The sequence below is a fragment of the Acartia tonsa genome, chromosome 10 (genome assembly GCF_053477335.1).
Source record: "Acartia tonsa isolate MP-2025a chromosome 10, ASM5347733v1, whole genome shotgun sequence".
Lineage (NCBI taxonomy): Eukaryota > Metazoa > Arthropoda > Copepoda > Calanoida > Acartiidae > Acartia > Acartia tonsa.
The window spans coordinates 16,366,295-16,380,036 of NC_137269.1; the positions used below are offsets into that span (position 1 = coordinate 16,366,295).

A 13,742-nucleotide genomic window follows, 5' to 3' on the forward strand; every position below is an offset into this window, starting at 1 on the left:
ATAGTTCCCTCCATGAACAGAGAGTCATGACCAGGTATATAATTACCTATAGTTCCCTCCATGAACAGAGAGTCATGACCAGGTATATAATTACCTATAGTTCCCTCCATGAACAGAGAGTCATGACCAGGTATATAATTATCTATAGTTCCCTTTATAAACAGAGAGTCATGTCTAGGTATATAATTACCTATAGTTCCCTCCATGAACAGAGAATCATGACCAGGTATATAATTACCTATAGTTCCCTCCATGAACAGAGAGTCTTGACCAGGTATATAATTACCTATAGTTCCCTCCATGAACAGAGAGTCATGACCAGGTATATAATTACCTATAGTTCCCTCCATGAACAGAGAGTCATGACCAGGTATATAATTACCTATAGTTCCCTCCATGAACAGAGAGTCATGACCAGGTATATAATTACCTATAGTTCCCTTCAGGAGTCATAGAGAGTCATATCCAGGAATGCTAGTGCTTATTCTTATCAATAACATAGAATCAATTCATAGAATCATAAACTACATTACAATCGATGGTAATCGATATATTATAACTTGGATGTTGCACCAGATTTTTATGTGCTCTAATAAAGTGATACTCACAGCCGGATAAAATTACGTTACCCGCATCCATACCCTTTACATCATAACCTCCCCTCATGCTGGATGAACAAAATGACCAATAAATGAGGTCCATATTGGCAACCTAAATTGACGATAAATTCCCCCTTGTCAATATATCCACGTTTTCATATCCAGTTTGCTGGGGTATCTAAACCCTCCTCAACTTAACCTCGTTTGTTTTTTCCGCGCATCTTGAATGATGCTTTGTTAGTTCGTAATTTCTTGACTCCTTATGGACATAATTTTACTTACTTTTACTGGACTTTAACTGCATTTAGTTTTAAAAATTAGAATATAAACTATTACAAAATTAAACGTATATACTTGTATATCGTATATATGAAAAATATAAACCTAATTTATTTTTGTTTGTTCAACGTCTATTTCAGAACTAAAAGTAAATTAAAGTTTTCATTGTCTTACAATATCCTCTCATTTCTGTACAAACACGCCAATAGGAGTATGGACAATAGATTCATTTCTTAACTATACTGCTACATCATCTGAAATGAGATACAACCATAAGAAAAGCAATAACTGTTTTGTTTAATGTTCCACGTTTTACTGTCTAATTGATAATTAGGATAAGATGTGAAAAAAAGAATAAAATAGTTTAAAAATCATTTTTCTCTTTATCCATCTATCTTAATAAGTCTATTTTTCTTAAGATGAAATAAATTTTGTGCTTGTTTAGTAAAGATGTTTGTTTAGTATGATATAAGTTTGGAAAATAGTAAGTTTAGGTAATTTTGTATTTTATTGACCCATTTCAAATTCAGTTTATTTTAAACAATTTGCATGAAGATAAACTGAAGTTTTATTAATCTTTCCCCATGCTTTAAGTACATGAGTACAAAAACATTTTATTTTACTTTCTTTTTAATAGTTGAGATTGAATGTTTGATGTTTTACATGAAACAAATAGGAAAATAAACAAAACCATATTTTTTACTTCCTTTTTTTTAATAGTTGAGATTAAATATTACATGTTTCAAATGAAACAAAAAGGATAATGCAAGCTTTTTCTATTTTATCTGTCTATAATCCCTCTTTCGAGTGCAATTAAAAGTAAATATTTACTCTGAAAAAGCATACATTTTTAATGCTATAGGTTGTTTTCACCTGAAAAGCTTTGTATATGAAAACAGTCTAAAAACTACACAAAGACCATTTAGAAAAAATAGCATAAATTAATCCCAGGAGCTATGTGAAGCTTATCTAAAATTTGAAAACTAAATAGGTTAGCAAGATATTGATGGACAAACTAAAAGAAATCCTACTTCTTCATGCTATAGAATGTTAGAAATTTTTATGTTTACAATAATCTGAACAAGAGGCTACGACCAAAAAGGCCTCTAGGGGCACTTGCATTTGGAGGGGAAAGTTTACCCCCATATTTATTTTTCAATTTCAATTAATTTATCTGATAAATATTTGCATGCAAAGAGAGAGAATGTTTCATGTTACATGATCCTGTGAGATGAAAACAAGATTAAAACATTGTACTAGGTCATAATTACACTTTATGCTCCATTTATTAAGGCAGAAATATCTTAAAACAAAAAAATAGTTAGGTTCTCAGTAAGAGTTTGAAAAAAGTCGATCAATGTGTTTTAGGTGATTGTAAGCTGCAATGGTTTAGCCAAACTCACAATTATTACCACCTTTTAATAAAATTTGATAGGTGTGTAATTAGACACCAAGAGTGGTGGTATTTTATTGTAAGAGGGTTTACTCCCTTACACAATTAACATACCCATACACTCCTTTATTTTGCCAGGTGGTTTACCCCTTGTAAAGCTATTAACTTTCTTTAGCAACTCACTGCATTTCACTGCCAACATAACATCGTTTTAAGCCAATACAACGAGAAAACTTAAATATTACTAATAAGTCTTAAAGCCAAGATTTAGAATTTTAAAAAATTACCATAACTTCTTGCATATGAATATCGAAATATCAGATTTTGTTGTAAATAAATCGTGTAATAAATAATTTTTATCTATTTTACTCTTAAGAAAATTATTTGCATTAAACTTGTTATTTTTTGCCTTTGGGGTTGTAAACGTAAATACTTAGGCTTTTTTGACAGTTTGCGTTCAAATGATTTTTAAAATGATGTCTAAATTGGCTTATAGTTTAAAAGTTTTACTATTGTAAAGTATAATTAATCTTTTAAATATAATTTAGTTTTCTTCGAACAATCTTTGTCGTTGGATTTTAAAAATATCATAACCGTTGTTGTTTTAGATTCCAGAGTAAAAAGAAGAGTTCAATTTCTTGTCTAACAAAAGCCATGAAGAAAACTCCACAAAACATTCACAGGTAAAGATTATTAGCGACAGACTGACGGATTTTAATTATTAAAATTAGACAACATAAGTTGTAGAGTAGGAAACAATAAACTAACATTCTAACTATTAAAGATAACCAACCCAGTAAGATTTTAATTTCTTCCTATGCCTTTTAATGAGTTGCACCTGTTTTGGCTGAGATAATTCCGTTACTATTGCTATCCTTTCAGTATTAGGCACAATTTTAACGTCTTTATTATAACTCTGTTTGTGACCAGATTCGAACCAAACACCTTCGCGACAACGAGCGGTATAGTCGTAAGAACTTGTATAATATAAATAGATTTAAATCGCTCTAAAATATGTATTTCCCTAATAATGATATGAAGAAGCCATAGTAAAATTTATTATTAATAAAATTGTGTTATATCAAACATTCTGCTTAGGTCAAATTAGCATTAATAAATCTTTATTTTAACCTTATACTAAAGTAACAGGATGTGTGTTTGTGCGTTTGTGTGTCTGTGTGTTTGTGTGTTTGTTTGTACCGAAGGATCTCGCTAACCACTGAACCGATCGGGTTCTCCTTAACAGGGTAGCTTCTCATAGGTCCTGGGAAGGTTTATAACTATTTTCTTGGGGGGTGGGACACCCCCAACCCCCCCAAAAATGAAAAATCCCCCACCCTAAATTTTTTTTTAACTGTTTCTTTTAAAATCTAAAGTAAGAAATTGGGTTATCAAATTCCACTCTCCTCTCCTCAAGTGCCCCTAGAGGCCTCGAGGGGCGTAGCCGCTAGTTTTTATAAAAGGATTAATAAATTTGTATTTTGTTATCATTAGATGGAAAGATGTCACGCCACAACATTTTATTTCCATTTTCTTAACATAAAGAGGGAATTAAATTCTTTTTCATCTAATCCAATTTCCGTCCCTCTCCGGCATAAAGGGAAAGGCGAATAAGTAAAAAATGTATTGATGTTAAAGAAAATCTAGCTATATTTCATCTTTATTGTAATGTTTTTTTAGGGTGTGGGGGCAGGGAAACACCCAACATTTTATTAGGGGTAAAGGATTTTTTCTGACGTAAGGTGGAAGGAATGGATGCCCGATACACACACGTAGCCTAAAACATCCCTTGAACCGAAACAAAACTTTCTGAACAAAGTCGAATCGATCGGTTCAGCTGTTTACGATATCTTTGAAAACATATACATGCAAATACATTGTATTTGAGTTATATCTTTTCAGTATTGACGGACACGTTCTAACAGGTAATCAATGATCTTTAACAACACAGTTTAAAAAATGTAATTTATAGAAAATGCCATTGCCTCAGATAATATAAATGGGGTATAGTCTCTTTTTTTTTACATTAAATGTGGTTGTATATCCTAGTTGCGCTACTTATGGACATAATAATCTTTTTTTTTAATTTTATTTTTTGTCTTATTTTCTCATCCCTTTTCCATATAGATGCTTTAACTCTTCAAAGTGATCTTTGGGGAAAAAATGCCTTTAACAAATTCCTTCCCAGCAAAGATGATACATTACAAGGTTAAAGAGGAAAAGAGAAGTGTATTAAAGATAGGAGGAGATTATGTTCTTAGAATAAATATTGGATCGAGTCCCAGCCTAAAAGAAAATACGACTTAAAATAATTTTTACTACTACCATGTTAGGCGCTTGACGTTGATTGTTAAATTGGGTAAAATGAAGCAGTTTATATTGTCTCAAAAAAATAGAGAAATTTTGGATCTACTGCAGTTCACGGTAAAATATTGCTGGTAACGAATATTGCCAAAAAATTATGAATTTAAAAGGCTACTAGCTGTCAAACGGCTGAACGTACAGATCATGCCCGCACACTGTTTTAGGCGGCATAAGAAGGCCTACAAATAATCTGGAATAGCCATAAATCAATAATGCATAGTTATCTCGCAGTGCAGAGAAATGCGCGAAAAAGGCCTATTTTACGCGTTTTTTCTTTAGTGAAGCTTTCCCTGTGCATCATTGGATCTTGGCTATTCCAGATTATTTGTAGGCCTTCTTATACCGCTTAAAATGGTGTGCGGATATGATAAGTACGTTCAGCCGTTTGGCAGCTAGCAGCCTTTAAAATTCATAGATTTTTGGCAATATTCGTTACCAGAAATATTTTACCGTGAACTGCAGTAGATCCCAAATTTTTAAACGTTTATCCAAACTCTACTGTTTTAAGAAAAAATGTGACGTCAGTTGGGATAGTTCGGCCAAAAGTTGAAACATTCGTCCACTTTTTATGGAGACACTGCTTCATTTCTGAGCCGTAAAATATTATTTTTATAAAATGAATATATAATAATATACCTCTAAAATTCCTGATTAAAAAATCAATAATTAATTGCAAATACCGAACGTTCTCAAGAAAATATCTGAAATGTTTGTTTCTATTACCCGTACAGCTTTGGAGAAAAAGGGAATAGAAAAGATGTTATATAAACAAGGATGACAACATCCATAAGTAGCGAAGCACAAAAATTATGTATGAGAATTTGAAGATTAAGTGTCAATAACATGTATATTGGGGAAAAATCACGAAACCTTTTCAACATATGTTTTTAATTTTTTAATACTTATATATCAGTACTATGACTAACAGACTAAAGGTCAAAGTAAATTACATACTGGATGCTCAAAACAACGGGAAATTTAATTTTGATATTTTCAACTAAAAAAATTTTGAAATCGGACCATAAACACCAAAGATATGAAAAAAAATGGGAAAATATAAAAATAGCCAAAAACCTGCAAAAAGGTAGTCTGACCGCCATTGATGTTTTCTTGAAAAGACAGGAAATTTAATTTTGATATCTACAACTGTAAAAATTTTGGAAATTGGACCATAAACACCAAAGATATGGAGAAGAATGTGAAAATACAAAAATAGCCTAAAACCTGCTAAAAAGCGGTCCAACCGCCATTGATGTTTTATAGTTAATTGGGCTCCCTAATAATGGGAATGTTGTCAAAAAAATTTCAGCCTTTTATCTTTTATAGGAGCCGAGAAAATCACGTTTCCCCCAAACTAAGACAGACGGACAGACAGACATTTCAAATTATAGAGTAGCTTCGCTACTAAAAAGGAATTCGTAATCATATTTGTTTATAATAGCAGTTGGGCTCAGGACATATCTAAAGATTCTCCCATAAAATGGAAAAATGGGGGGTGGAGGGGGTGGTCGTAACATTCCCCCAACATTTAAGTTTCCATTTTTTATGAAATGAAGAGAGGAAAAATATGTGTAAATGGAGTAAAATTAACCTTTGAATGATCGACATTTATCCAAAATTTTTAAGTGGTGGATCCTTTTGGGCCAAGGCAATCCCCCTACTTTAATTGTCACTCATCAAACACATCAGCAATAGGGAATCTTTTAACCATTACCCGTTATTTAAAATTATTGAAATGTATGCTTAAGTTTGTAATTGATACCGCTGTGCTGTGTTTTGGTTTCAATTGCAAAATTAATATTTCATTTCAACGCTGACATTGTATATTTTGTAGCTGTTCAATCATAACCGCTCCAGTATCATAACAGCAATAAAAAACAACATAAGGATCATGTTAGGATTTGTGTTGAAAGTGTTTAGAAATAAATTTATTCTGATATCAAAATTTAAGGCTCTGATGGTTTTTGATAAATTGGTAATCAAGTACTACTACTATATGTGTTTAGAACTGTATGTGTGATTGAACACCATATATGTATTTTCTGCATTTAATATTAATTGTGGGAAAGTAGTTTATAAATAATAACTTAAAAGACGGGGAGAGAAATTTTTATGTGTCTTTTTTAGGAGAGTTGGTATAACGTTTACAGAAACTAATTTTTAAAAAAAAGTATCCGAATCTTTACAAAGCAGGAGCATGAAACTTGTCTTGTGGTTGACTGAATCTTTTTTAAAACATATGAAGCTTAATATTAATGGTTCGAAAAGCAGCCAATATCAATTAACATCAGGCAAGATTTTGTTGTTTAAAGTTTCCATTCAGCTTTACATTACTTTTATTTAATAACTTTGAATATCTCTCATTAGCAATTTAGCAATTTGATATAAACTCATTTACACTTTATTTCAAGTATAAGCATAAATATATTTATATGCATGTATTCAAAGTTCACTGGTACCCAAAAATTTGGTTAATAGTATATCTTTAATACAAAGTAGAACGATGTGTGTCTCTCCGTCTGAAACTTAAGATCTCAGTAACCACTGAACCGATTGAGCTCTACTCTTCAAGGAATATACCTACTGGTCCTGTGATGGTTTTAAGCTATTTTCTTGGGGGGTAGGACACCCCCAACCCGCCCAAAAATGAAAAATACCAAAAAAATTCTTCTTAAAACTAAAACAAAAAAAAGAGGGGGTGGACTAACTAAATTATAAATTTAATATTCTGAATGGTTTCAGGCTATTTTTTACCCCCTTTTATACCCCTTTGTTCAAAGAGCCCCTAGATGCTAGTGGCAAATCCGCTAGTAGTATATATAATAGTAAACAAAAAAAAGTTTCTAACTGAATAATGTATTTAATTGATATGACCCTTTAATTAATCCGATAAACGTCTTACAAATATTAAAAATTGAGAATGTTTAATAAAAGAGAAACGCCTTCATTTGCCCAGCTGGTTTATGGACAGGCCAAAATAAACAAACACATGGTTATGGTGTTTGTTTAACGAAACTAATATACTATGCTTACTACAGGATGACCTAAATATAAAGAATAATTCTTAACCAATAAAGATTAATTATATAACTCTTTCTTAACTCAAGGGGGATGTATTTTTCGATGAAATGAAATTTATCTAAAATTATTCTAAATTAAAGGGGTGTTGACATCTCCCTCTTACACACTTATGACTAAAAACTGTGTATAATTTTCAAACGAAAATTGACTAACCATACTTATTAAGATACGATACCATAAGTTAAAATGTCTGAAAGACACCTGATTTTCTTTCAATCAATTTATTTTTATATTGTTTATAAATTTTTGGACGGTTGCAAGATTTTGCACTTTTAGTATATGTGTGTGGGGGGAGGGGGTTGGGTGGGTTCGAAATGCTTTAAGGCATATTAGACATTTGAATCCTCCCTACGCTTGTTCACCTATGTTGACTATATTTATATTTAGGATTCGCGTGTGTGCTCAGAAGGTGATGAAAGCCTTACACAAGGAGAGGAATCACTCCATCAAACAGTTCAGAAGGTTGGCACAAACTAACCCAGATATCGCCAGGTAAATTCACATAATTTTTTCTAAATATTTTTTTTCTGAATTTACAGCATATCTATCGATTGATAATCTCTCTATTTATAAAGTTTCTTGTTGTAATGATGTATTTGTGTGTCTACAAATAAGTTTGTTGACATATTTTAGCCAGTTTTATCCGGTTAAAAAATGTTTAGAAAATTTACATTAGGACCTAAGTTCTGGTTGTTCTGAATGTTTTTTTTTAAATTTTTGATTAAAGATACTGAGGCAGGAAGCTTTTTTGCAGCATTAATTATGCTTCTGAAATTAATTAATTATTTTTTTTTTGCTTCGCTCTTTACTTATGGATGTTGTCATCCTTGTTTTGAATATATCTATTTCAAACATCTTTATATCCAGCTTATACCAATAACGAAATTTATTCTGAAAAAATCACAAAACCTATACGTGTTTTTCAGCTGTTGTTGGGGGGCAACACATCTTAAAATTGACGACCTCTCCATTTGCCCCCCAAATATTATTTTAGATTTATTTCTCTTGTTGGTTATACCTTATTCCTGCTTTATATCTCTTTATAGAAGGTACTTTAATCATTTGACTATGAAGGGGGCGATGCTATCTATCCACTTTTTCTAAAAATATTAATTAATTAATTCATTTATGTTAAAAAATGTATTTAAAGCTTATAAAATTTATTTACGTAAATACATATAACTTGCAATTAATTTTACATTAAAAGTAAATTTATGATGCATATTTAATGATACCATTAACAAAATTAAACTTGTTTAAGTGAAGATATAATAAAATTTCTCCACGCACTCCAATTTGTAATAAGATAACTAATGATAGCGATAAAAACATTGAAGAAATAATATAGAAGTTAACAATTTGCTTTTTAGGGGAGAGATGCAAGTGACTCTGTCTCAGCTCAAGGATATTGATTCAAGGTAGATTATTTTAAAAACTTTTGCACATTAGTAACATATTAGAGACGGGTAAATGAGAGATTTTTAATTAAATAGGCTAAGTAAAGTAAAGGCAAAGTATAATTGAATAATTTATTTTTTGTTGGCCAATATTCTATTTTTGTGCTTTTAAAGTATTTTAGGCAAGGATAGATTAAATTATGTTAAAGTAATGCTCTTCTTACCACTTTTAGAGCCATAAGCAATGTATTAGAATAAGACTTATAAATTTCTAAAAGGATTAAATTATATTGAACTAGCGGCTACGCCCCTAGAGGCCTGTAGTGGCACTTTAAATATTTTCAAGTCTATTGAATATTTTTTAAAAAGTGTCTATATCGTTCAAGTCACTAGAATATTAAAGAAAATTCGATTTTTTGTGATTTTCTGAGGAGTGTGGTGGTACCCTCCCCAAAAATAGTTACAAACCTTTCTTGGACCTATGCGAAGCTACTCAATTAAGGAGAACCCAGTCGGTTCAGCGGTTAGCGAGTAGTCGGTATAGACAAACAGACACATAGACAAATAGACATCCTGTTACGTTATTATAAGGATAATGAGCCAACGGAGATTTTATTCTTTAAATAAATCCAAAAAATAAGTTAAATTATCCTTGAATAGAATGTAAAACAAATTTTTAGCACATTACAATAGTTCATTTAAATAAAATTTAATAAATAATGTTGATATTAAAAATTAATTGGTTGGTACAAGCTGAAGTGTCCATACTTTTCAACAAATACTTTTATCTTTGACAAGGATAAATTTGATTATTCCATTACATTATTTGAACATCAATTGTCTTTTTCCATAAGAATCCTTACGCCCTACTCAAAATTATTAACCTTTATTATTATTAGTTTTTGTAATAAATTTTATTCTGAGAATAATATTTCATTAGTGTTATGCATGTAATAGTCCTTGTATACTAAAAGTTTAATTTTACCCTTTCTACATAAATACATACCTACATACCTTACGGGTAAAAATCCATTGTTATTTTAATCCATTCTTGTTTTCAATTTCAATATGTGCGAGAATGCAATTCATGTAGGGATAGGTGAAATTATTTTAAATATTTTTCTTTAGATTAGGGTAGTATAAGAAAAGAGCTTAAACTTATAAATCTACTTTTAAGTGTCATTCTCATTAATTTATTACTTTAATACATTGTCTAATTAAAAATCAAATCCTCAAAAGATCTCCCCATTTTCCATCCCTAAATTTCTTGACAAAAATGTGTTTGAGAGTGTGTTTGTAATGTAAATGCATTTAAAAAGAAACTCTTTGTTTAAAACTATAAGATAAAATTGAAATCTTTTTTTCCATCTGAGTTATTGCTAAGTAGAGGACTAATTTTTGAGGTTGATTTCAATTAGTTTTTGGGGGAGGGAGGGGCCTTATCAGTTAACTTAGAGTCTTTTTCAAAATTTAAATCTCAACAATCAAAACTTTAAATCATTAAAAAAGGCAAATCATCATCTTTTTTTTTTGGTGATTTAATCATCGAACTGGATTGCCGCCCCCCCCCCCCCCCTTTAAACTTATTTTTTAAAGAAACTAACTTCTAGTGGGACTCTATCTTTACGGGGTACTATCCCGACAGGGCTCTTCTAACCTTTTTCTTAACCTAACCCAACATAAGCATCAGATTTTAGTCCTGATGCATTCAGAGGAAAACCTTCTTTTTTTAAAAAATAAAAGTGTCCATTAAAATACATACACTAAGAGTTTCGTTTTAAGATCTTGATTTTGGTTCTTTTATTACATCTTTCTTTAATACAGGAATTAAGACACATTCTTTGCCAATTTTAAATTCAAATATTTGAATACGTTTGTTTTTTGAATAATTTTTGTTTTAAATTTAATTTTATTTGTATCATGTTAAATCTTATAACCGGCCGGCTGTGGGTAGATTTTTTTAAGAGGCGGAATTTTTGCGGATTTTTGTTTGGAAACAAAATCTCAGTGAGCCCTGGTTTGCAGAAGCAAGAAATGTTTTCAGATACATTATGCAAAACCACATCTAACAATTTTGCATAAATCAGGAAGAGGGATGTGTCATCTCATCAAATATATTTGGCTAGCAACAGATTTGTTACACTATATGCAGCAAATCTTTTATTTTTTGATTAAGATTGCGCACCGCCCAAGAAAATAGCCTAAAACCACCACAGGACTAGTAGGTATATATTTCCTGAAGAGTAGAATCCAATTGGTTCAGGGGTTACCGAGATCTTAAGGGAAGGACGGGCAGACAAACGGACAGACAACAAGCTACTTTGTAATATAGATAAAAGGATATATATACCTATACTTAGATGAAGCTTTTATCTTTCATGCATTATACAGAAAATAATTTTGTTTATTGACTGACGGAAAATATGGAAGCAAAAAGATGCTGTCGCTCACAAAATTCCACTAACATCGGAAAGTATCTACTCTAAACAATTTAATTTACAAAAGTATTCAATTTTGAAAACAAGAATGATAACATCCATAAAAAATATTAAAGTTTTAGAGATACCATTTACAATTCCTTGTTAGTGCCACACTGACATTTTGACGTTGATACGCATATCCTTTTTACATAAAAGTCTCGCTTTTTATGAGTAATAAAAGTTATTGAAACTATTAACGGGTTTCATAATCTCTATTGAAATATTTTCTATTCATAGATTTTAATATATTTTTTTCTCATTGATATATGTTTTGATATGGTATAATAATTTATATAAAAAACGAAAACGAAAAGGCAGAAAAATACAATTTTAAAATAGCACAGATTAGCTCAATGTACTCTAAAACAACGTCCAATCTTCAAAATTGAACTAAAATGCTGTGTTTCAAGAAAAAAATTATTACTTTATATGCTACTACCCCAAAAAAAATTATGAATTCGTTCTGAAAAGAAATTAGGATAAAGTTGGATTTTTAAATGGAATTAGTAGTAATAATTTTTTAAAATCTTTCTAACCATGTGCTATCTTTGTAGGAATGTCCTAACCACTTGTTTATGTATACACTATTATCAGTAATTACCTGCTAATTAAACTTTCATGGAAAGAAAAGGCGAAAAGTGAAATTTTCATTTTTAAACCAAATAGACATTGATTGATGGGTTTTAAAACTATTTTACATTCTGGAGGTTTAGACGTCTTTGAAATGCTTCTAAGAGTTGGTTGCTCGCTGTGAGTTTCTTAACAGGATATCGGTAGATAATATCTGACGTAGACATAATTTAATATTTATTAAAATTTTCCAATTTATTAAGAAATTAAAAATAAAATTTTATTATTAGATAAAACTTACTACCCTTTTTTAATATGTTGACGTAATTGGTTTTTTTCTGCTGGATTAGAAACAGTTTTCAGCCATTCTCAAAAATTATGTATAGGATCGTATATCGCACAACTTTCCTCGAATAATAAATTGAAAGTAAATAAATAATTATATAATTAAAAATGGTTCTTTTTGGTGCCTTATAAGGCTATAATTGTTATAAATGCAAATACTTTAGTATTAACGTCCTATTTGGCTATTAATATTACATAATTTTTATTATCTACGTTCCTGATAAGAATATGATTTTTGTTAAAAATATTTGAATGTCTTTCAACCCCATAAAAACTCTATAATCTATAAATAAAAAGAATAGAATTAAATAAAATAGCTTATATAAATAATTTTGTAATTGGCTTATTGTGCATTGATTTTTTGTCATTTAAAGCAGGATTAAAGGAATTGTATTATCGAATTGTAATATATAAAGTTTCCGCGAATAGTAATATAAAAAAATATAGGACTAATTTAAGTTTGTCTGCCTCGTAGGGATAATGATTTGGAACAAATATATAGAACATGTTCAAGATGGAATATTGAACTTCTGTTTATGACTATCATATACTTACTACGATTTCTAGTCGATACCTAAATGTTTCAGCAGTAACCTTAACCCTTTACAGTCGGGCCCCTAGCCGCACCTTAATCGGTCGGGGGGGGGGGGCGTTCAACGCCCCCCCTTATTATCTCAGTTCCTATTAGAGCTAGAGGGCTAAATTTTTTTGTGCAAGTCCCTTGTTTGATAATGAATTTCCGACCTTTTATAAGTTTAAGTCAATTTTCGCTTCCTTCACCCTTTTATTTAACAACCTTTGTTTTTAGGTCTTTTTTTACTTAAAAATTTCAAACGGCTGTAATTTTCTTATTTTTGAAGCTAGAAGAAAATTTTTTTTCCAGAAAATGTTTAACTTTATGTAAATTTTACATTTGAAATATCAAAATATAAATTTCAGCGGCCGCAGCTGTACTTGGCAGCTGCCAGCCGCCGCAGACGGCGGTCGGCGGGAAAACGGCGGCGGATCTTCATGAAATTTTAATACGTTATGTAGACATGTCAGAAAAGCTTAAGTTTAAAATTTGAAGTCTCTAAGTCAAAAATTGCGGCCACAGGAGACTTTTAAAGATTTCTGGAGACCGTTAAGGGTTAATATTAGTTTAAAATCAACTTGACCTTTTTAATTTGTATTTATTTAATATGTGCATCGTTTTTCTTTATAATCATAATGATTTTGTCAACTCAAAACAAGA

At 30.7% G+C, this 13,742-nt stretch overlaps 1 protein-coding gene across 2 annotated transcripts in view; it reads left to right on the forward strand.

Annotated features, from left to right (window-relative positions):
* LOC145329542 (amyloid-beta-like protein) overlaps positions 1-13,742 on the forward strand; it is a 75,840-nt gene that overhangs the window by 30,327 nt on the left and 31,771 nt on the right. For both annotated transcript variants that reach the window (XM_080173812.1, XM_080173813.1), the window contains exons 14-16: positions 2,880-2,954; positions 8,104-8,208; positions 9,087-9,134. In XM_080173812.1, the coding sequence (XP_080029938.1) occupies positions 2,880-2,954; positions 8,104-8,208; positions 9,087-9,134 (228 nt within the window). The remainder of the gene's footprint in view (positions 1-2,879; positions 2,955-8,103; positions 8,209-9,086; positions 9,135-13,742) is intronic.